This window comes from Myodes glareolus, chromosome X (genome assembly GCF_982192425.1).
Source record: "Myodes glareolus chromosome X, mMyoGla1.1, whole genome shotgun sequence".
NCBI lineage: Eukaryota > Metazoa > Chordata > Mammalia > Rodentia > Cricetidae > Myodes > Myodes glareolus.
The window spans coordinates 53,285,321-53,311,048 of record NC_142053.1 but is presented as its reverse complement, the minus strand read 5'-3'; the positions used below and the strand labels follow the sequence as shown (position 1 = coordinate 53,311,048).

Here is a 25,728-nt window from a genome sequence, read left to right as displayed (position 1 = left end):
ATGCACTGCCAAAAAAAGCCAGAAGAGTGCGTCTGTTTTTTTTGTTAGTTTTTTTGTTGTTGTTTGTTTGGTTTTTTTTGCACGTACTATCATTCCATTTTATTTTTTTCGTTTTTTGTGGGTTTTTTTTTTTAAATTTATTATAGTGCATCTGTTCTTGATGGAGACCTAAAGAGTGCAGTGGATTCGGGGAAACTCAAGGTATTAAAACTTGTTAAGCATTTTGTGTATCCTTCCGACTGGGGCTTTAGGCCGATCAGAGCAGCCAAAGCTTTTAACCACTGAACCATCTGTCCAGCAAACGCCTGATTTCTAAGTGAAACTCTTCTGTTCTTTTGTTCATTCTATTTGACTTTTTGTCTCCAAGCTTGAGACCCGACATCATAGAATTCTCTGGTCATTCAGTGTTTAAGTCACATTCATATAGTCCACATAAAATTTTTTAAACCAAAAAGATGTAGGCAATTGCATAGACACCTAAATTTGACGTGCCGCTGGGGCTTCATGAACCGCAGCTGGCGGAAGGATTTGGAGAGAAGTCAGCTGACCCCAGCTAGCCAATTGGAGTCCTCGAGTGTGCGCACTAACTTTGAAAAGGACCTGTTGGGGTCCTCAAGCGGGCTTTTGAAGTTCTCAGACTCTCCTCTCGTCTCGGTTGCTGAGCCTGAGGTGCTGAAAAAGTTGGAAAATTCTCCCCACTCGCCTACTCAGGTAAGTGACAACAGAAGTTTCTTTTCATAAACTGAACCTATTTTGGGATTAATCATTGCTTTCATCGGATTTCTTAACAGTTTGGCCCTGTTCGCGCGAGGCAACCCTGTTCTCGCGAGGCAGCATTTCTTTGCCCTGTTTGCCTAAGGCATACGTCCCGGCTTATTTTCTCGAGGTAGCATTCCGGCCCTGTTTGCGTGAGTATGAGTTCCTGAGGTGTGAATCACATCAATTATATGATTAATTGCTTTGTATTCTCTATTTAAAATGCTTCACATCCTTTCACATTTTAGTTAAAGTCTATATTTCTGAGCTGGGTGTGGTGCCATATTGGAGGCTGAAATAAGCAGACTCCAAGTTCTGCCTCAGCCTAGATACATGGTGAGGTCTTCTCTCAGGGAAAAAAAAAAAAACGACAAAATCAAATAACAAATAAAAACAAACAACAATAACAAAAACATCATTATTTGCATCAGCCTGGGTACCTGGTGTAGCCTTGTCTTAAAAAATATACAAACAGCAAAAGAGGAAAACATTACTTTCTTTCGGTTTGCATCACCCTGAGTACATGGTAAGGGCTTATCTTAAAAAATAAACAAAACAAGCAAACAACAAACAAGCAACTCCCCCAAAGTAAAGAACACACCATTTTTTCTTTGTATATTTGCCTTAGTAGTTTTCATATACCAGGCTTTTAAAATGGTAGATGCTGATTTCCCTTCCAGTTTATTTAATATGTATTTTAAAATACTTTTGCATCTGAAAAAGAAATACCTGTTGGAGATGAGTGTGATTTCATTTCCAAGTCATTTAGAACTTTTTTTCAGTTCCCGGCTGTGTCTGGTTGGAAACTTTATGATTTACATGCTTCTGCATTCTGAATGTGAGAATTATAAGTGTTTGCCTCCATGCCTGACTTTTATCTATAAAACATTTAAAAATAATTTTACAAGTCTAAAATGTATTCTCCCAGATGACTCTGCTAAGAGACGTTTTATAAAGTTAGTTTTTCCCATAAGGAAAGCAAACTCCATACAGAGGTTCTTTGATGCCCATCACCTGTACTGAAATAGATTGGTGCTGCGAGGAGCAGACATGTCTCACTGTCATTAAAAGTCTTAGGTTAGTAAACATATTAAATGCCATATTCTGTAGGTCTTTGAAGTGTATGAAGACCATCTATCTATCTATCTATCTCAATGTAGCTCTTTATGACCTTGAAAACATACTTAACATGACTATAAGTTTAACTATTATAGATAAGTATTAATCTGTATTTCTTAATTATACATTACATTTTTAAATGGGCTGCATAAACACAATACTCCAAATAAAAGTTGAAATATACATACGGTATAACAATGTTAAATTTTCATCAATTGGGTATATACCCAAAGGATGCTCAATCATACCATAAGGACATGTGCTCAGGTATGTTCTTGGCAGCATTTTTCGTAATGGCCAGAACCAAGAAACACCCTAAATGCCCCCCAACCGAAGAATGGATATGGAAAATGTTGTATAGTTGAGCATGGTGGTGCATGCCTTTAATCCCAGCACTGGGAAGGCAGAAGCAGGCAGATCTCTGTGAGTTCAAAGCATGCCTGTTTTACAAAGTGAGTTTCAGGACAGGCTCCAAAGCTACACAGAGAAATCCATCTTGAAAAAAAAAGAAAAAGAAAGGAAGGAAGGAAGGAAGAAAGAAATTGTCAAATATTTGCCCAATGGAGTACTACCCAGTGGTAAAAATAATGACATCTTTAAATTTTCAGAGAAATGAGTGGATCTAGAAAAAATCATATTGAGTGAGGTAACCCAGACCCAGAAAGACAAATATAATATATACCCACTCATAAGTGACTTTTAGACATATAGCAAAGAAAACCTAGTTTACAGGCTATAACCCCAGAGAACCTATGCAACAAAGAGGACTCTAAGAAAGATATACATGGATCTACATATGAAGGAGATAAAGATAAGATCTCCTGAATAAATTTGGAGTGTGGGAGTCACAGGAGAGGGTAGAAGAGGAAAGGGGAGGAAGGAAGGGGAGCAGATAAAAAAATTACAGCTCAGTAAAAGCAATACATAAAAGAAAAGAGGAAAAAATGTATCAAAAATCAAAATCCTTCTCAATGTAAAACATTTCAGATTAATAGTTGCTTTTGCTTTTTGGATTAAAGTAAGTTCAATAATTTACCCTTCTATCCTATCGTTTCTATATCCACATCTTTTCTTTCTTTCCTTCTTTCTTTCTTTCTTTCTTTCTTACTTTTTTTTGGTTTTTTTAGACAGGGTTCTTCTGTAGCTTTTGGAGCCTGTCCTGAAACAAGCTCTTTTAGACCAGGCTGTCCTCATACTCACAGAGGTCTGCCTGCCTCTGCTTCCTGAGTGCTGGTATTAAAGGCATATGCCACCACTGCCCACACCCCCCTTTTCATTTTAGAACGTGATCCCTGAATATAAACTTTTTTTTTAGTTTTTTTCCTTATCATTACCAATAACAATTTGCAACCAATCTACCTTAAATGATAATAAATAAATATAATCCATCATTTTGGAATGTGGATGTTGTTCTCTAGACTACTCTGTTGATGTGGGCACTATTTTCTTTTGGGGGTCCTGGGAAAATTTATAATTATGGTCAAGTCCTGACTGGAGTATGATCTCAGACAGCAGCCTTGAAGCAGTTCTGGATGCAGAATTCTGAGGAGACTGTAACAAAGGCATTTTGAAATGCTGTAACAAAGGCATTTTGAAATGCTAGATCACCTAGGCCATCTGTTTTTATTGGTGTTTGATTTTCTTCCTCTGAAAATATACATTCTTTTAAAGGCAACATACATCTCTGTATTAATGTAAGTCAACCAAAGATAATTTAATTTTGTTTTATGTTTGAGTAGGTAAAATATATTTTGCATATCTTGTAGTTCTTCTAAGTTGTTTAATGTTTGTAGTTAGCTTTTTCATGGGGTCTTCCTTGATCAAACCAGATTTTCTTTAACCTGGAATGAATGCATAGTCTCTCATTTTCTGTCAAAATATAAGCATAGCCTTTCCACAAAGTAATATAACTTTTGACTTGAATTTTGAAATCAAGATTTTTTTAAAAAAAAATATAGATTGGTTGAATCTAGCAGTTTTTTTAAAAAAATAATCCAGAGCCTCTTAGAACCAAAAAATTTAAAGATAGACCAATAATATACAGGATCCACACCCTGTGTATTTCCCATCTTTACACAGCTTATTTAATGTTTTATTACTATTTCTTTTTTAAGTACTTTCAGTATTATTTTTCTTTTTTCTCTCATGCCTAAGTAGTATATTTTTATACTCACTGTAGCCTGTCTAGATTTTTTTTTCCATCTGAATCTGTCTTTACTGCATTTTCTGTAACCTTTTCTGTCTGCATGAGCAACATCCCCAAACCTGCCATACAACATGCTGGCAGAGCTTACACTTGTAGTTTAAACCCACAGGCAACGACTAGAAGAAGCCTCTCTGTACTGCAACAAATATAAGAGAATGTAGAAACCTACCATGCTGCTTAGCTCATGGCTGTTGGTGGCTGTCTCCATGCCGCAAGCGGCTGTTGGGAGACATCCTGCACTGTGCCTGGCATGAGAATGTGAGACTAGGAAGCTGCATTTTTCTCTGTTTCTTTGCATTTAGAATCCTTTTAAAAGCTTTCTCAGGCTTTGTGTGGATGTACGTGAACATTGGGCACCATTTGTAGTCGGGAGTTTTCCTGTCCTGCAACTGCTCACAAATAAACATTAAGAGGTTTAATATTAATTACAAATGCTCAGACAATTGCTCAGGCTTATTACTAACTATCTCATATTTTAAGTTAACCCATATTTCTTATGTATGTTCTGCAATGTGGCAATACCTTTATTTGCACAGTACATTTATCTCCTGCTCTCTCTGAAATGATCTGGCGCTAGCGACAACAGAACACAAGACTTAAACAAACCCACTTAGGAGTTTATTAGAAGGGGAAAGTGCACACAGGCATGAGGAAAATGTTGTTCAGAGAGAGAGAGGGATAGAAGCTGTCTCTCCAAGAGGGGGACAGAGAGAGAGAGAGAGAGAGAGAGAGAAAGAGAGAGAGGCTGCATCTCTGAGTGCAGGGGGACAGAGAGAGCAAAGATGGCGTGTCTATCTTTTAATGGATGCCTAGCACATGCACACAGGGTGAAGATGTGGCTATGTCACATGCTGATGATGCGTGACCCATGCCTTGCACATGCGCACAAGGGGGTTGTGTGGCTATGTCACACACTGATGACGGGCAACCAGGAAGTGCAGCCTTATGGGTGGTTGAATAATTACATTCCACCTTTTGTTTATTATAAAAAATTGGGGGAGTTGAGAATCTTAATGAGTGTGAATGGGGCACTGTAAGGTCTCTCATGACTGCTTCACACTGACTTTGTGGGCGTCGAGGAGTTGGGTGTTTGACCATGTCCTGGGGTAGCTGATTACTGCTGCATTTTCCAGGCTCTGAGGAATTGGTTGACTGGCAGCTTGGACCTCGCAAAATGCTGGAAAGGCAAAAATTATGTTTTGAAAAAAAAATCTTAGATCCTAGAGATTAACAGAGGAGAGTCTCAAGATGGAAGGTAGAGGGTTCCCCCCCCCCCGCCACCAGGGGTTCCCGAGACCAGGAATGACAAGAAAAGAATTAAATGATACTTATTCTGGGCAAGTCTGGTCTGTTTAGGTGGATCCAATTGTCTCCTTGGAGCTTAATATCCAGGAAACACTGCTGCAGTCAGTGATAAAACCTGTCATGTTAAAGTTTGTTTTGTGAGTTTTTGGAGTTTGGGTCTACAAACTCATTATTGTTTCTTACAGCCTGGGCTTTTGACAATCCTTGTAGCTCTGACTCTATGTTTAATGATGGTTCCTGTAATTATAGCTGAGTGGTTAACTGGAAATTTAAGCATGACATTGAAAGCAGATAGGAGAAAGAAGAACAGGGAAAGTATATGGAGTTTTTGGCACAAAAGAGTTGAGTAAGGAAGAGACTTTTGGTTTTTTTTGGAACTGGAGAAAGGGTGGCTGATCCTGGTGTCCTCTGGAACTTAAGAGAACAGGGCCCTGTTTGAGTTACTGTGTATGAGGGGGTATCTTGAGCTGTAAAGTAAAAGGTTTAAGATGTGATAGGTGAATCCAATGAGGAAGTGCCTCGAGCTTGGCACTGTGGGAGTTACAAGAATTACTTTAAAGGGGCCCTGCCATTTAGGAGAAAGGGATGAGGAGCATTGGTCTGGGGAAGAAAATAATACCTGATCCCCTATTTTAATCGGCGGTGGCCATGAATTAACACATGGTTGAGGTAATGAGTGGTCGATGAAATCTCATAATAGGGAGCATAGATGGGATAACAGTGGAGTAAGCAGGTGATCAGGAAGGGGAGAGGATTTAGGTAAGAGGCTGGGGATTAAAATTGGCTGCCCATATATGAGTTCAAAGGGCAAGATAAAAAGGGAGCCTTTGGGGAGAGCCCTAGGTCTTAGTAGAGCCAGAGGCAAAAGTTTTACCCAGTCAAGGTGAAGGCAAAGATATTTTGAGATTGAGGGCTGAGAGGGATAGAGAAAAAAGAATCCTTGAGGTCTAGAACTGAGGAGTGGGAGACACCTGGAGGAATATTGGATAAAAGTATGTGAGGATTAGGCACTACAGGATGAAGAGGGACCACTGCGGAGTTAATGAGGCAGAGGTCTTGAACCAGATGAGAGGTTCCATTAGGTTTTTTAACAGCAAGTATAGGGGTGTTAAAGGGAGAAGAGGTGGGGCAAAGTAGCTTTTTTTCTTAAAAGATCAGAAATGATAGGCTTAAGTCCCTTAAGGCTCTAGAGAGAAAGGAGATACTGAGCTTGGGTAATGTACTTAGTGGGATCTTGTAATTGGCTAACAATGGGGAATGGTGTTTAGCAACAGAGGGGTTTTGATTGTCCCAGACTTGGTGACCTACCTGGGAGGCTGGTAGAGGAAAAGACACATTAGAGTTGGGAGGTTGGGAGGCTCGGAGAAGGAAGAGTGGAGCTACTGGCGAGTCTGGGGTAAGGTAATTGGGAGGAGCAAAGGAAATGGAAACTCCTACCTTTGCTAAAAAATCCCTTTCCATGAGAGGTATCGGGCAGGTTGGCATGACTAAAAATGAATGAGTAAGATAAATACCCCTAAACACACAGTTTAGGTGGGGTCTGCTGAGGTAGATAAGGCTCTCCCGTTACCCCAACAATAGAGAAACTAGAAGAAGAAGGCCCCCAGCTGCAGGAGCTGAAAGACAGGCATAGAAGCTGGGGCTGAAGGAACTAGAGAGACAGGGGTAGAAGCTGGGGAAACGGGGTAGCTTCCTGCTGAGCTCGGAAAGGTGGAGGTTCCTTAGCTGGGTCCAGAGCAGAGGTGGGGGAGTTCTTCAGGTACAGATGGCCTATCCAGAAACATGTGAGCAGGTGAACAGTTTGCAAGGACAGAGGGCTTAGACTTAGGGCTTAAATAGTAACAGGCTTGGATGTAGGGAAACTTCTTCCATTTGCCTGTGCGCTGACGATAGTTTGAAAGTTCCTGTAAAATAACAGGATTAAAGGTGATTACCATCTAAATTGTAACAAGGCCATTTTTTGAACAAAAGTGGACAAGTATGAGAATCTGCAGGTAGGGCATTAAGGCCTGAGGTTTTAAGGCCTCTAAAAGGCACCACAGGGCAGGGGGGGAGCTGGATTGATAAGTTTGAAAGGTTTGGTCCCCATGGTCAAAGCCGTGAAAACCCTCAAAACAGCAACACCACAAGACTCACACAGTAAGACGTCTCTTGACTGTGGGTGGGGTGTGAATCAGCATGAACACTGTCAGGACCTGTGGCCGGCTGGGTGTCCCCTGACCTGGGGTGGGGTGCTATGGCCTGACTGGATCCGGTCAGGGTGACTCAGAAGCCAGAGAAGCCAGAGGTCACTGCGAGTGACCTTTTAGGGCGAGGGAAAGAGGGGGAAAAATGGAAAAGAAAAAAGAAAGAAGAATCTGTTGAATGCACCGCACAGAATGTGCAGTGCTAGGTCAGTCCAAACATGATTTTAGTTGAGGGAAGCAAACTGGAGATGATTGTCAGCTAAGGGAACAACCGTGGCCTTGAAGACTGTGGTTGGGGATGGTCCCCCCATCTCTAGGAACCCCAAAGGGTTTCTGAGAGCTTAACGGTCAATTCCTCAGGTTCAGAGAAATGGTTAAGCTGACCAAAATGGAAAGACTTACCAATCAAAGCTGGTGTTTTTCTGAGAGGTCGCACTAAGGCATAAGGAGGCATGGGTTGTTTTCCAGAAGGGCTCTGGTTTTGATTCCAACCCCAGGAGAGAGACCTGGGGTGGAAGAATCTCTCAAGTCACAGCACCAATGAAATGATCTGGCATGAGTGAGAAGAGAACACGAGACTCAAACAAACCCACTTAGGAGTTTATTAGAGTGCACACAGGCCTGGGAAAAATGGTGTAGAGAGAAAGAGAGAGGGAGAGAGGCTTCCTCTCTGAGCACTGGGAACAGAGAAAGAGGTGGAGGGAGAGAGGCTGCCTCTCCAAGAGGTGGACAGGGAGAAAGAGAGAGAGTGCATCTCTGAGCATGGGGGACAGAGAGAGCTAAGATGGTGCATCCAGCTTTTAATGGCTGCCTAATACATGCACACAGTGGGAAGACATGGCTACATCACACACTGATGACGGGCAACCCACGCCTTGCACATGTGCAAAAGGTGTTTGTGTGGCTACATCACACGACAGGTGACCCGGAAATGCAGCCTTATGGGTAGCTGAATAATTACCCCCTCTGTGTCTGGCTGGTGACTCCAGACTCTGCCTTTCATCCTCCCAACATTCTCAGTTTGGTTCTCACCTAACCTTATCTGTTTAGTTATTGGCCAGTCAGCTTCTTTAGTAATCAATAAGAGTAATACAAATTTACAGTGTATAGATGGATTTTTCCACAGTGCATCTCTTTAAAAAAGTTATCATACAAAATGTGCATTATGACACTTTCAGTATGTATATCATGGTCCTTTGCTCCTGTTCCTTCTCAATGCTCTCTCATGTTCATTGAGCCTCTTTAAAGAGCCTCTTTAATTCTCTGTAAAATATAGGGCTAGAAAATATTACCATTCTGTTGGTTGGCACTATATTGTTGTTTCTACTGCTCTGCAGATGCTATTTATTTATCTATTTATCTATCTATCTATTTATTTATTTGGGGTTTTCGAGACAGGATTTCTCTGTGGCTTTGGAGTCTGTCCTGGAACTAGCTCTTGTAGACAAGGCTGGCCTCGAACTCACAAAGATCCCCCTGCCTCTGCCTCCCAAGTGCTGGGATTAATGGTGTGCACCACCACCGCCCAGCTAGAAGCTTTTTAATTTCACGAAATTTAATTTGTCAGTTTTTGCTATTATTTCCTGAGCTGTTACCAGAATGCATTTAAAGAGGCTTTACTGTGACTATACAGTGCCTATAAAGTGTTTTCCTCATAGAAATTTCAGGATGTCACATCTTACATTAGGAGCATTGATCGATTTTGAATTGATGTTTATAAAGAGAGACAGGGATACAGGTTACTCTCTCTACATTTAGATGGTTAGTTTTGCTAAACTAGCAAAAAATAACTAAAGTGTTGTAAAAATAGTTTCCTTTTCTCCAGTGGATGTTTTGGGCACTTTTTTTCGTCAATAATCAGGTAATTCTAGATATATGATCATATTTCAGGGTTTTCTATTACATTCCACTGACTTACACATCTCGTTTTGTTGCAATAGCATGCTGTTTATGTTTCTATTGCTCTATGATATAATTTGAAAGCAGCTAATATTTCCTTGCTTATTCCTGTATGTTATAGGTCTTTCCATCCTCTAATGCCTTCTTCGATTTCTTTCTTCACTGTTACTAAATTAGCTGTTTCAGGCTTTCACTTCCTCGTTAAGTCTGTTCCTTGGTATTTAATGTTTGAAGCAATTGTTCATGAAATTGTTTTCTTGATTTATTTGTCAATGTCATGGTTATTGGAATGTGGAAAAGCATCAGTGTTTGCACTTATTTTGTAATACTGAATGGTTCTTTTTTTCCTTTTTGCTGCTTTTACCAAATCCTAATGTTTTCTGTTCGAGCATTTGGAGTCTTTTAATTATAGGATTATAGCAAAGATTCTTAGGAATAATTAGACATCTCCCTTTACTGTTTGTGTGTATCATTTGCCATTTTCTCTAGCTTTCCTACAATGAACTAAAACTTCATTCAGCACATTGAATAAGATTGGAGAGGGTAGATCATACTTTCTCCTGGCTGACTTGAGAAAAAAATGACTTCCAGTTTTTCAACTGTGGTATGATTTTGACTGTAGGTTTATTGTGTAGAGGTATTTTATAGTGAGATATGTTCCTTTTAGTCTTAGATTCTTCAGTGATTTTTTGATAAAGGCCTGTTTTGTACTTGTAAGACCATCATGTGACCTCTGACTACAAACCTATTAATAAGTGAAACATCCTTGCATACCTAATATAAGCCAAATTGATCATGGTGTTAAAATATATTATTAAATTCAGTTTATAAAGACTTTATTAGAAAAAAGTAATACATTAATAATGTTCACCACCAAAACATTTTTAAAACTTTTACTCTGAACTAGGCTAGATATCAAGGTATATTGTCCACAAGGAGAAGTTTAGCACTTTCTGTATCTTTTAATTAGGTAGTCTCATGAGCATTTTTCAGGTCTAATAAAATATTTCCTTCATCCATGTGTTTCTAGGATTTTATTTGTTGGGAGATACGATAATCTTATTGATTTTTATGGATCTCTAAATTTATTTATATCTTTCCTATCTAAGAAATTATCCATTTCTTTTAGTTACTCTTTGAATATGAGTTTTCAAATGTTAATTAACAATTTTCAGAATTTCATTGGTGTTTCTTAGTATTGCCCCCTTTTATCTCTGTTTTTACTAATTTATATATTCATTCTCTCATTTAGTTCAACTAAGAATTTTGTCACTCTTACCTTTTGAAAAAACTGTCATTTTTTTATTGATTATCTGTATTGTTATTTGTCTTAGTTACCGTCTCATTGTTATGAACAGATATGACCAAAGCAATTTTACAATGTATTTATTGGGGGGCTGCCTATAATTTCAAAGGGTGAGTCCATGGCCATCATGATGGGGCGTGTGGCAGATATAGTGCTAGAGTATTAGTTACAGCTCTCATCTGATCTGAATGTTGCAAACAGAGATAAATTGGGCCTGCCATGAGTTTGTGACAACCTCCTAATAGTCCTACTAACTGGGAACCTGTATTCAAACATACGAGTTTATGAGGCCATTTACTTTTTTGAGTCAGGATCTATCTGCAGCCCTGACTGTACTGGATCTTGCTCTGTTGTAAACCTGATAATCACAGATATACCTGTATCAGCTTGGGATAAAGGTGTACTGTTCACAGAGACAGAAGCTACAAAAACCAGTGGGTTTCAGATAGTAACTAGTGGCTGTTTAGTGTGTGTGTGTGCGTGTATATATATATATATATATATATATATATATATATATATATATATATATATATATATATAGTGAGTTCATAAAGTATCTGTGCTCCCGAAGTTCCACGTTCCAAGAGGAGTCAAGATCGATAAAATGTCCAGAAGGTCCCAGAAGAAGGGATGGAGCTACCAAAGGGCAGCGATCCAAGAAGTCCTCCTGGATTTCTACACCAAAATGTTAGATTTAAGAATAGTAAAGGAACAAAAGACATGAAAGAGACCTAAGTCTTCTCTCAACAGTTGAGACTGTTTATTAGCACAGCAGCAGGGTCAATGACTTCCCATGGGAATGGAACTTGTGTGAAGGGGAAGGAGCTGGTTAGGGCTCTTATAGGACTGGGCAGGGGGGTTGATAAATAGAAAGTTGATAGAGCTGCAGAGGGTGCATAAGGACTCCTTCTTTTGAAACTTCTTGTTCAGGCAAAGCAGACTTTAGGCAGTTTTTCTGTCCCACAGACAATCTCAAATACACTGAGGCTTATATTAATTATAAATGCTTGCCTGATACCTCAGGTTTAGTACTAACTACCTCTTACAAGTTAAATTGACCCATTTCTATTAGTCTACATTCTGGAATGTACCTTTTGCCTCTGTTCCATTTTATGTGTTCAACTCATTCTGCAACTGACTGTCAATTCCTCTACGTCTGTCCCTCTTCAGCTCAGCATCCTCTTAGTCTGGTTTTTCACCTAACCTCCTCCTGCCAAGCTATAGGCCACTAAGCTCTCTATTATCCAACTGTAGTAATACATATTCATAGTATACAAAAAATGTTCCACAGGATTTCCCCCCTTTTGTCTAACTAAAAGGAAGGTTTTAACTTTTATCAAAGTAAAACTATAACAAAAAGAGTTCTCAAGAATTACAGTTATAAAATTCAGTCTATTTGGCAAAATTAGAGAAAATAATCTATTATGTATCGTATCTTTGTTAGGCTACAGTTTTGTACCTAATTTACCTTTTATCATAACTTAGGACAACTCTAACTATCTAGTCTTCAACTCCATCAAAGAACCCAGAAGAATGATAATGTTACTTAATGATAGGGACATCAATTTCACTGGACAGTTACCCTAGGTTCTTCTATGATGTTGGGGTATCGAACTCTGGCCTACAGACCTGGTATATCAGACAGACATTTCTGAGAAGCAGGGAATTTTGAAGGATTTCCTGCTTTGTCTTGACAAAATTTGGGAGTCACTCACTTTCTTTTGCATCTTACTGGTCCAGTTTGGACAACAGCTGTCAGCAATTGAAGTAAAGGGATTTTCTTTGCCCACGTGGCCAACTTTTGCCATGAATAAAATAAATTCCATATGGAGTTTCTTCAGTGCCCATCACCTTCTCTGAAGTAGGTCGGTTCTGCCAGCAGATGTGTCTAAATGAGCTGCATAAACATCAACAAGTGCATACACACGCATATAACAAAACTAAATTTAAATTTGTATCAATATACAAAAATCCATACAAATATAAATACTTATATTTATACTTAGGACTAGGAATTGCTTTTTAGCATAAAAGTAGATTTAATAAACTGTCCTTTTATCCTACCATTTCTATATCCACCTTTATCTTTTCAGAAAGAGATCTTTGAATCTAATCTTTGTCTAACTTTTTAAATGACCATTACCAATAATAACTTGTGATCGAGCCCCCTTAAGTGTTAACAAACATCTAAAACCAATGTTTGAGAATGTGGGTATACTTCTCTAGACTGTTTCCAGTTGTTTGTGGGTGCTATTATCTTTGGGGAAACCTTGAGAAAATTGGGACAATAATGAAGTACCAGCAGGAGAAGTCTGTGAGTCTGGACAATCTCAGCCAGCAGCCTTGAAGCTTCTTTGAATGAAGAATGTCAAGGAGACTGTAGCAGAGGTATTCTGAAATTCTGGATCACATGGGCCATCAGTTTTCACTGGTGTTTGGTCCCCTTGCTCTGAAAATGCATAAAGTTTTAAAGACAATGTATATATTTGCATTAACACTAGTACAGACTGTGCGATGTATATAAGTCAGTCAAATATGAGTTTTTATTATGTGTTTGAGTAGGTAAAATATCCATTACATGTCTTTCAGTTCTTTTAGGTTCATTTCTTTATGTTTGTAGTTAGGGTTTCAGAGGATCTTTCTCTTTCAGACCCGATTTTCTTTAAGCCAGAATGAGTCCACAGCCACTCATTTCCTGTGGAAATAAAAGCATAACCTCTCCTGCAATGTAATACACATTTTGACTTAAAATTTGGAAGTCAAGGCATTTTCAAAATATATAATCAAGCAGTCTTCACAATACAGTATGTCCTAGAAACCAAGGAATTCAAAGATGACAGAATAACATACAGGATCCAGACTCTCTGTATTTTTTACTCTTTACTTTGCTTTTGCTTTTATATTACTTTACTCCCTCTTTTAGGACTTAATTATTTTAAAACTATTTTATATACTATTTCTCTCTCTCTTCCAAGACTATGCATATTTTCAAACACACTATGACACGTTTAGAGGCTTTTCCAACTGATTCTGCTTTACCGCATATCTATCCTTTTCTGACCACATGAGCCAAACTTCAAACTGTTAAGTGGTGTGGCTAGGACCAAAGCCTATGCCTTGGCAGCTGATTCTGCCCTGTTTTGTTCCCTGAGAACCTAGCTTATGTCAGAGGTGCAGGTATGAGCAGCATTTACTGTCTGAACTCTGGGAAGTTGTTGAGTCCATGCTGCCACCAAGTAGCACTGCTTGCTGCTCATAAACCTCATTCAAGTGTTCAGTAGCAGGACCTCCCAAAAGATCCATCCATGCTGGTAACACAAACCAGGAAAATGCATCTTAAAGTAGGCATGCCTCTGTTTGCCTCTAGCAAACAAGAAAACAGTGGTTACCAAGAATTTGAGTTTGACTCCATTTTGTGTGTTTAGATTCCATTTTTTAAAGCTTTACTGGCTTTATGTGGATGTATATGGCCCTGAATGTTGGGCACCATTTGTAGGTGAAATTTCCCTGTCCTGCAGCCGCTCTGAAACACACTGAGTCTTATATTTTAAATGCTCATCTGATAGCTCAGGCTTATTACTTACTAGCTGTTATAACTTAAATTTACCCATTTCTATTAATCTATATACTGCCGTGTATCTTTTATGTCGGTCCCGTTTTGTGTGTCTGATTCATTCTGCCTCTGGCTGGTGACTCCTTTGACTGTGTACTTCTTCATCCCAGCATCTTTTTAGTCTAGTTTTCCCATCTAACCTCCTCCTGCCCAGCTATAGGTTAGTGAGCTCTTTTTAGCCAATGAGAGTACTACATATTCATAGTGTATAAAAGGATTGTTCCACAACAGTAGGACATCTTGGGAACTGTCTCAACAAACAGTTCTCCCTGTGATATAAATTTGCTGACTGATAACAGTTGCACAATGACAGTAATACAGTCTCAGCAGGATTTTTGGTTTTCTGCCGGCAGGGAATTCAATCAGAGACTATTACTAAGTCAAAGCTAATGTAAATGTAATTCATGGATGGTTTTAACCCAGGTAAACATAATAACTTGTTAGCGTAAGTCCCATGGTTCTGTTTTTTTTTTCAAGGAAGATACAGGTGTAAAGGGGTTGTGGAATCCTGCTCCATTGTTAAGAAAAACTGATGATGTAGTCAGCAATACTAGGAGGAGTGGGAGATAGGAAGATCCATCTTATAATCACTTTAACATCAATCATAGAGATTCAGAATTTGCCTGCTTGGTTTCAGTCTTGCTTTGCTTCAGTATTTATTCACTATGATCCTTTCCTCCTCTCTTTTGGAATAGTAAAGTATTTTTGTGTCATTAAATTTTAGAAGTATGTAATTTGTTTTTTATTTTGATTTTGCAGGTGTTACAGTTAAGAGATTACCCCGAGTCTCACAAGAAACTTTAAGCTCTGGAATTGTAAACAATCTTGAGAATAAAAGACTGTGGGGACATTTGAAGTTGGACTGAGTGCATTTTGCATTAAGGTATGACTACAGACTTATGCGGACCAGGGAGCAGGATGGAGTAGTTTGAATGAGAATGGCTCCCATAGGCTCAAGTATTTGAATGCTTGATTCCTAGTTGGTGAACTATTAAGGGACAATTAGAAATTGTGGCCTTGTTCGAGAACGCCTGTTACTAGGGAGTGGGTTTTGACATTTTAAAAGCTAGTTCCAGGCCTAGTCTCACTTTCTCTCTTCCTCCTGTATGCAGATCAGGAAGTAAGCTCTCAGCTACTGCTTCAACACCATACTTGCCTGCCTGTCACCTTACTCCTCACTTTGATTTTCATGGACTAAGCCTCTGAAACTGTAAGCAAACCCCTAATTAAATGTTACTTTTTTATATTTTCTTTGGTCATGGTGTCTCCTCACAGCAATAGAAAAGTATCTAAGACAATGGGCTTTGTAACATGAGGGCCTGCTTGTTGGGGTTTCTGTCCTGTCCAGTTCCCACAGTCGGTAAGCCCCAAAGAAAATCATTCAGAGATTCTACATGAAATATAATCTGATTGGCCCACTAGCTCATGCTTCTTTTTAGCTCTAGTTGCTTATATTAATCCATTACTCTTATCTATGTTAGCCACATGGCTCAGTACCTTGTTCAGCGGGACAGTTCATATCCTGCTTCTTCTGTGGTCTGGGAAGGACTGGGAGGAATGGGCTTCATCATCCCTAGAATACTCCCGTTCTCATTGTCTCACCTCTACTTCCTGTGTGGTTTTCCCACCTAAATGTCCTGCCTGGCTATCGACCAATGAGTGTTTATTTAAAACATTATTGACAGAATAAAGACAATTCTCCCACACCAGAGCTGAAAGCTACGTATGATTATTGATTGCTTTTCCCTGTTAGCAGCTTGCATAGTACATTGAAAATTGTAAGAACTAGTTCTTATGGATGAGACATGAGGGCTGTTTGCCGATCAATTCCTCCAAGTCCTATGCCTGAAATGTGTGGTGTCTTTCACAGTAATGTCATACCTTCAAGTCCTCATAGGCAGCTGAGCACAATGGCAATAGTGTCTATTCCTTGGGGTGTTTCTTAGATTTCCCAAACTAGATTTCAGGATTTTTTTTAACATCCTTCCTGATTGCTTCACTTGCCTATAATTCATTGAGGTATAATGTTTAATTTTATTTGGTATGTTTCATGTCTGTCATTTCCCTTAACAGTGATTTATAATTTAATTGCTTTAGGATCTGCTAAGATAGAAAATACTGATTTTATTTTTAAGTAATTTTTACTTGCTCAGAGGCTTACATTGGTATTTATATCATAGAATATCCCATGAACTGCTGAGAAGATATGTATCCTATAGCTATTAAATGTAATAGTCTATAGATTCTTGCTCCAGTATGCTTTCTTGTTTCTGTGATAAATACCATAACTGAAAGTAACTTGGGGAAGAAAGATTTTATTTCACTTTTCCCCTTATAAATCCATGATCCAGGGGAATCAGGATAGAAATTCATGATAGGAATCTGGAAACAAAAACCACGAAGTAATTATGTTTACTGACTCCCCCTCCCCCCGGTTTGTTCAGTTGTAAACCATACTTTTTTTTTCTCATGCATACTTAGAGACTACTTGGTCAACATTTTAAGCACTTCTGCAATTTTTTTTGATATGGCAATCAGGAGATATTTTCATTTGCTCTGCTTTTTCATATTTCTTATAATTTTGTGTTGTAACTTCTGTACCATGTTGAATGGTTATGTGACACCTTCAGGTTTATCTTTCTATAGTGCATGGCCATCTATGGAGGGCTCAGTATCAAGTCCCAAAACGAAAGAAGAAAAGAAACCACTGTAATAGCTAAACTATGTATAGAAGTATGCACAGAAAGTATTAAAGTCAACTACTGTGCAACTACTATGCAGCAGCAACTATGCAGCAGATACAGAAGCAATGTACAGTAGATTATTAAGATAAAAACTCAGGGCAAAAGTAGAACTATCGTACACAATGTCTGTGAAAAAGAGCGCATATAAGTTGGGAGGCACTTAGAGGTGGGATTTGATCTAGGAGGATATATGGGCAGTACTGGGGTCAAATATTAATAGAATACATTTTATGCATTGTGAAATTTCCAAATAATTAATAACATGTTCTATTTTAAAAGTAGAAATAATAATAAGTGAATGAAGAGGACAGGAGAAAGAAATAGAGCACTGAGATCTGTGTTGGGATTTTTGTCTTAACGCATTCACTTCTCACCCAACAGTAGACCATCTGTGGAGGGAGGAGGCTACTGCAACCTAAGGCCTTGGTAGACCAGAAACTCAGGATTCTCAGTTTCACCAGCTCTGAACCAGAGGTAAGTGGCTTCAGATGTAGTACTGCTCCCCAACCTCACATCAGGATCATCAGTGTCCTCACAAGGTGGCAGAGATTGCTCATTAACATACAAGTGGTGTGACCTCAGAGTGGTAGGGCCTTCAGTACCTGAGGATCTGCTGCCTGTGTTTTTTAGCATGTCCTTGCCTGTCATTCATCCAACCCATCACTGCCTTCTACAGGTGTCTCCCCATGAAGCTGGTGCGGCAGCCTCTCTCTAGTTCTTATTTACCAGAGTAGCTTTGTCTTAAATAGTTGGTCGCTCTCAAGATTTTACCTGGCTGGATATACCTCAGATACTAACGAGGAAGAAATACTTTTCTTTCACATTGACTAGTGCCAATAGCAGAATCACAGTCCCCAAATTTCCCAGATTGAATTAATACTAGTGAGAAGCTTGGGCTGACCTTTGAGGCAAGGGTGTCCATCATTTTATCAGAGAGACATTATATTTGGAAGTGAATTTCCTCAATCCTCATACCTTCACTCAGAACTAGTGCTGGAACTTTTGAGACATGGCTACTCTTGGATGAATAGCCTTTCTGTTTCTCAGTACTTTTAAGCTGTCCTAGCCTTCCTTTTGTGATTCCTGATGTTTTACTCTTTATCCTTTTCAGTAGCCTGCGTTTTCTTACCCTGCCTTCTCTTTTGCTTGTCTGTATGACTTTGGATATTTGAGAAAGGGTGTAATGTAGTCCAAGGTGCATTTTGAACTCATTATGTAGTTGAGAATACCTGGAACTACTAGTCCATCTGCTTCTGCCTATTGAGTCCTGGGATTGCAGGCATATGCCTCTATACCTAGTTCTCTAACTCCTTCTGTTTACCATGTAGTATGTACATAGTTTCTATGCTTATTTTACCCAAGAATTTCATGTTTTCTTATGATTGCATGGGAATTATACATTGGTGACAAAAATACCTGTTCTAATGGCCTCCATTCTACCCTTTGCTCATTTTGGTGTAGGAGGTATGTTTACCATAGTGTTTCAGCAATAGTTTAATATACGATACATGGTTACCAGACATGAAATCTTCACAAGATGGAGGAATGCTAGTAGTTGTTTTTTGGTGTTTGGTTTTATTTGTACATGGCTTGATAATCAGTGAGGCATTCTTACCTTGCTTCGTCCAAGTCTGGTTCGTGGCAGCATCTCTGCCTTTCCTCTTCCCAGAATTCTCCTAGTCTGTTCCCATCTCGTATACTTTCTGCCTGGCTACTAACCAATAAGTGCTTCATTAAACTAATACTAGTGACAAAACTTTACAGTGCACAATTGCATTGTCTTACAGCATTTCCCCTTTTTTTCTTTTCAAAACAGGAACTCTTGAGTCTAATTTCCTTTGTTTAGTGTTTTTCCTGACCATTATGCATAACGACTTGTAACAAACGCTCTAAGCAAAGGCAAACATCCATAACTCTTTTAGAGGGAGGAATATGTGCATAGTTTTCTTGGCTACTTCCTGATGATTGGGAGCACTAATAATTTTACAGAGTCCTAAAGAAAATTTGTGATTATGGTCGAGTCCTGACTAGAATATTATGTGATACTTGATCATCTCAGCGAGTAGCCTTGAAGATGTTCTGGATGCAGAACTCAGAAGAAAGTTCAACAGAGGTGCTCTGAAATGTTGGATCATCAGGGCCAGCTGTGCTCACCTATTTCATTCAGTTATTTGTCCCTTATTATAGCAGTGACAAGATATTATAATTACATAAATTCTCTAGAAAGTTTTTGTTTTCTTGGTATCAGGAGTCCCTTCTCAAGTGGCTTCCTTCTCTCTTCTTAGCTATTCCTGTGTATTCTTTCACATATGAACTTTACCATCAGGCTGTCTAACCCAGTAAAATGTAGAAATTTTTGAAATTGAATTCCATTTAAACATCAATTTAGGAAAAACATTTTAAATGTTTTTAGTGTTGAGTTTGTTAGGGAAAAGAAAAATTTAAGTAGCACTGCTCCAAAGCCCTTATAATGGACTCTGGAGTCCTTACCAATCATATCAGGCACATCCACAACAGAATTGTGAACCAAAGTCCTGGAAGATTCACAGATATTCCTAGGAACATGGTGACCTTGTAATAGAGCACATACAACAAATTCTTGAATACGTTTCCCTAACATTAAACAGAAAATTCTTGAATACATTTCACTAACATTAAACAGAAAATTCTTGAATACATTTCACTAACATTTGTAACAGTGTGTGAAATTAGCTACTGTGTTATATGAAACTGCCCAGTCCCTTCCTTTCTATACTGACTTTTTCTTCACACAAAAGAAAATTCTTCACTAAAAAGAAGTACTTACCCTCTCTTGCACTTTGAGCTACCACAGAAGACCACCTTTTTAAGACCCTTAGACATGTGCATGAGATTGAAATCCCAGAAACCTCAAGAAAATGTAACACTTTTTAATCTTACTCATCAAGTTATTTTATCAAAAGACAATGCCATAAAGTGTACAAGATGCTGTAGCAAAGTACCATACTAGGTAGGTGATAAGCAACAGTTATTTTGTTTCTGATGGTTTTAATGTTTTTGCTTCAAATTTTTCCTTATTTTGTGTATTCATATGATGCTACATTGTCTTATAATCTATAATGTATCATGCTGTTTTCCTTTTATCATTGCTATGTAGGCATTTTAGAGGATTTGTTGTTCTGGCAGTAGAAGATAAATTTAGGAGCTTTCTGACTCTTTTATGTGTTACAGAAATCTTAATTTCCCCCTCATTTTGTTTTCTTCCATTATTAACAAATTTTCTTGAATGTTTCTCCTATTCACATGAATTTATTCTTTCTCAGACCTTGTATGTTTCAAAGACTGCAGTTTTAAACCCTCCATATTGTCTATTTGATATGCATTTGATACTCATTTTTTCTAACACATAGTCATAATTCATATTAATGAGACTCATTGTGATATGTCCATACCAACCTCTAGGTTACATGAATTATATCTGACTGTGTTTTGTCACCCCAACCCCTGCAACTCTCCTACACTCTAGAAGTCATTATTCCATGATCAGATTGACTATTTAATTTTTACTTTCCACAAGTGAGATAACATACATCTTTGAGTTGAACACTTTTGAAGTCTTTGCCCCAAACTGTAGTGCATTATATTGATTTTATGTTTTCTTTTTCATCTTTAGGATTAAATCATGACTAATTTTTCTGAATTTTCTTAAGGTCAACTTTAAGTTCTTAACCATCTTCCTTCATGTGTGTCTTGTACAGTTTGGTGTCTTCATCTGCCACAAATATAGTGATGGGAGTGAGACAAATCAAGGGCTAGAATGTCATTCCTTTTCTCTTTAATCACAATTAATTTGAAGTTTTATTATTTACTATTTTAGATTTATTTTTCTTCATGATCGCTTATATACTACTGAGGGAAAATACTGGAATTCATGTAAATAAGTGAACAAAATTGTTTTCTGCTTGCTTACTACCCATTTTGATGCCATTTTATAAGACACAGAGTATGTATACATGGGGGAGAGAGTAGTAACACACATATAAACATATACAGTTATAAACTCACAAGTCTATTTCTAATCTGAGTCTATAGTAGAAGTACCTGGTGGTGACTATCTGATTGATTTATTCTTTAAATCATTTCTACTTTGCTAGCACAGGCTGCAAAGAAGACACTGTGTGTTTTCCCAGAACTTCTAAATGTTTCTTCTCCTGATGCAGGTTCACAAAAATGAATGCAAAGAACCCCAAAACACTGGTGGATCTTGCTATACAGGGTTTGCTGAGACATGAGTCTGCAGCAATCCAAGCTCTGGAGGCTATTCCAAGATGTTTTTTTGTTCCATTGTTCATTGCTGCCTTCAAGGGTGGGCATAAGAATATATTGAGTGAGATGGTGAAAATTTGGCCCTTTTACTGTCTCCATCTTGGGACATTAACTGTACGGGAGACTCAACATGAACTCCTGAAAGCCATGATTGAGAATCTTCCAGTATATCCTGCAAAGAACTCTGCTTCTCGGTAAGACTGTATAATAGAGACATGGTAATTCATAGGTGGTAATACTACAGCCTGATACTCTCTTAGAATGAGTAACTAGTGAATGCTGCAAGTTGATTTCTGAGACTCGGCTAAAACTTGGTAACACATTAAACACTGATGTCTTCAATATTCCTTAGGAAATCTGTTCTTGAGGATTCTATTGATGGGTTTATGCAACGGGTGTTACTTAAGAGAAAGACAAGAGCTTTAAGACTGGAGGGGATTTAAGATATACAAAGGATGGGGGGGAAGGGAGGTTGAATTCACATGGCAAAGACTTGTTGGTAGTTAGTACAAGGAGTACCAGCTATGGATAAAAGGATTTGTTCCTATATGTCATCATTGATCCTACTGGGTTTCATTATCATTTGATATTTCTCAGATATTCTATCTCCTCTTACCCCTACAGGATTCCTAAACTGAGGATCCTAGATTTAAGGCAAGACATTGACTGTAGGATCACATGCGCTGAAGTCAGCATCAAATCACCTTTCTGTTTTCATTCTTGTACTTACTCTGACCACTCTGTCAGAAAAATGGAAGGACAGCTTCGTTGTATAGATTTAGAATCCACGATTGAGTTACCCAGGCCTATCGAATTACTAGTGGATCTTTCCCTAGATGGCTCCTTAATGGAAAAAGAATTTTCAGTTTTGCTTGTGAGGAAAATTGTAGAGAGTTTAGGGGCTTTGCACATATGCTGTCGAGATTTGCAAGTTGTTAAATTGGGTGACTGCAAACGCACCCTGAGATTTCTTGATCTTAACTGTGTTAATCGGCTGTCAGTTGATAAGGGTTCTCTGAGTGATATCACCATCATCCTGTCTCAGATGAGCCACCTAAAGAGCCTTAGACTGCTTAAAGTCACTTTTAGATCTCTGAGTGGGAGAGTCTTTAAAAAATTCCTTAGTAATTTGCAACGTATGGAAAACCTTAAGGAACTCAAATTGTCTTCATTCTGTCTCAAAAATCATCTGGACAGCGTGCTCAGGTAAGAGTTTTGGGCTGGGTTCTGGGTTTCCTGGATAAATGTTGGGACAAAGTAGAAAATATTTATGGGTATTCCTAAACTTCTCAAAACCTTTTATGATTGCTGCTTTGTTACTTTTGAGAATTTGAAACTGGAGGAGGAATTATAAAAACTAAGCAGCCAGCAATGTAAAGATAAGTGCAGAAATACAAAGGTGAAAAACCACTAGCCCTCTCGATATGAGAAGAAAGAGGAATTGAGATGGTGGAAGACTTTTTCTATAGCACTGATGCACATAATCATAGATGCCAATGGCTTACAATGACAGATCACTTTGCTAATTTGTAGTCACCAAGATATAGACCATGAAAGTAGAGGACGGTATTTAGGGACTGACCAAAGGTAATCTTCAGTTGATTGCTCTTTCTGATCCCTTTCCACTAAAAATGTGAACTGAAATTTACAATGGATAATAATTTAAGTATTAAGTGCATTAGTTGTTCTCTTAATATTTCTTAAAATCATCAGTTATAATACACTTTACACATTCTTAAGATTAAGAGAACTTGTATCTCAGTGTTGAAAACAGAACTTTTCAGCCAGCTATGGTGGCACATGATTTTATTCTCAGCACTCAGGAAGCAAAGACAGGCAGATTCTCTGAGTTCAATGCCAATATGATCTCTTTAGTGAGTTCCAGGACAGCCAGGACTACATAGTAAGTTACTGCCTAAAAAAATTTCTCAGAGTCACAAAATTGTTAGGCGAACAAAGTACAGATTAACGCATTAATACACAATTACACTGCATGTGAAAAGTGGCTTATTCTGGATGTAAAGATACAGTTTTTTTCATTCAGTCCTCATTCTTCAGAAGTTTTATTGTTGTTTTCTCCCTACAGACTTCTGCCAACTAGTCTGGATTTTTTGTTTCTGTCATTCTGTGATCTATCGTACAGAGACTTCAGATTTCTAGCCCAGTGTCCTCAGGTTTCCCAACTAAAGATGTTGAATCTTAGTAACAATGCAATGTATTGGGATGACTTCGAGCCCTTTCAAACTTTTCTGTTAAATCTCTCTGGTACTCTTAGGCATCTGGAGATAAATCATTGCCTTATAAATGATTCTGCAATCGCTGTTCTTATCCCTGCCCTAATGCATTGTACTGAACTCCGTATCCTGGCCTTTGCTTCTAACCCCATCACAATGACTATGCTTGTGAATATCATGCATAGTTTAACACCCTTGATGAAGCTAAAATATGTGATTTATCCTATCCCTCTACATTGCTATGAACGATGGCATTTTCAGGGCAGACTAGACCAACAGAGGCTTGCTGTTGTACAACTACAACTGAAGGCGATGCTACAGGTTGCAGGGAGGCATGACATGAAATGGATCACTTACTCAGAGTAAATTTCGCAGTCAAACACAGTTTCAATCTGATATGTTACTTAAGTACTAAATGTTATTTCCTGAACCCATACACTCAATTCTTACATTGAGGGAAATTGCACTTAGAGAAAATAGATATGTAAGCTAATTCCTATACAGAATAATTTAGAAAAAAAATGGAGGACTTGGAGAATCCCTGTGTATCTCTTGTCTACTATTGATATATTTCATTTTACTTATCACTGTGATGTGCGTGTAATACAGGATGATCAACTCCTAGTTTGCTATATATCTGCTCATACTGTTTGGTTCAATAGTTGGTACAGCACACAAATCAGAACAATGACAGCCTCTCCTGTCTGTATTTGAGGATATGACGGTTTTTTTTTTTTTTGAGACAATGTTTCCATCCCCTAAGTTACCATAGGCTGCTTTTGGTTGCTTTGTGGAAACCGTCAAGATTAAGTAGTGGACAAGGAAAAAGGCAAGCAGAGGCTCTGATGTTTCAATATAACCTCAAGAACACAACTATAATTGGACAATTCCTTGATGTAGGCCAACTGCAAAGTTTCCACTACTTCCCATGAAGTCTTCAGTTGGGTACCTAGCCTTTGTCCCATGAATTTTTCTGTGGGATTTAGGATCCTTGCCATAATATTCCCCCTACTTTAGTTCTCCTGTTCTACTCCCAGTTCTATCGATCCTGTACATTTCCTTAGCTGGATAAATCATTCCCTATATACATTTTGCTTCTCTTTTGCATTAGCTGTGCCCCATTTCATATGATACATACTAGCCATGTTTGAGTACTGAGGCTAACTGACTTTATACTCCAAAATATAACATAATTATAAATTCAGTTTGTATGTTCCAGATTTACTTACAAATGGTGTAAAGTCAGTAATTAATAATTACACAGTGCTAAGGAAATGCCTCAGCCGCCCAGTTGCTTACCACACAAGCACTCCTGTGCTCCGCTCCCAACCTAGCCTTTGTGTAAAAAGCTGAGCATTAAAGAGCACAGTTGTAACTCCAGTGTTGAAAAGGTGGAGGAAGGAAGATCATTGGGGCTACATGGCCAGACATTCCAGCAATTACGTGCATTCTACGTTCAGTGAGAGATCTGCCCTCGGGAAATATCTGTAGAAGAAAAAAAAATAGATATTGACTTTTGGCATACATGTGTGAGCATGAGCACTTGCGCGCACACACATGCACACACACATAGTCAAGTGCATGTGCCTTCTCCCACACATGAACACGAACACATAAAAATATCTTACTTATAATGTTATTTTCTTTAAATGCATACTACATCAGAAAGCATGGTAAAAGTACAAAATTAGCATTTTTTGAGATGCCAAAACAACTGCGTTTCAGTCACTGTGTAGCAAAAAGAATAGATTATAAGAAATAATTTACACATAATGTCCTATTGAAATATATTAGTAAATGCTATGGCTTAATTCTTTATATTGTTTTCTTTTTTAAGTGAGGTCATGCTTGGTTTCAGATGACCACAGAAAAAAAGTAAATTAATTTTGTTTTTATTAGTGTTTCTGGTAAATGTATCAAAATATATATATATATATATTGGTTTTTCAAGACAGGGTTTCTCTGTGTGTCATTGAACCTGGAATTTACTCTGTAGTCCAGGCTGACCTCAAACTCACAGAGATCCACATGCCTCCACCTCCCACGTTCTGG

General features: G+C 38.3%; 1 protein-coding gene across 1 annotated transcript; it reads left to right on the top strand.

Annotated features, from left to right (window-relative positions):
* Window positions 1-645: 645 nt before the first annotated feature.
* LOC148117322 (melanoma antigen preferentially expressed in tumors-like) lies at window positions 646-24,854 on the top strand. The gene is made up of 7 exons (XM_087902593.1): window positions 646-711; window positions 15,153-15,276; window positions 15,506-15,603; window positions 17,519-17,611; window positions 21,337-21,636; window positions 22,067-22,648; window positions 23,529-24,854. The coding sequence occupies exons 5-7, from the start codon at window positions 21,347-21,349 to the stop codon at window positions 24,040-24,042; spliced, it is 1,386 nt and encodes a 461-aa protein (XP_087758719.1). The 5' UTR covers window positions 646-711; window positions 15,153-15,276; window positions 15,506-15,603; window positions 17,519-17,611; window positions 21,337-21,346; the 3' UTR covers window positions 24,043-24,854.
* The last annotated feature ends 874 nt before the right edge of the window (window positions 24,855-25,728 follow it).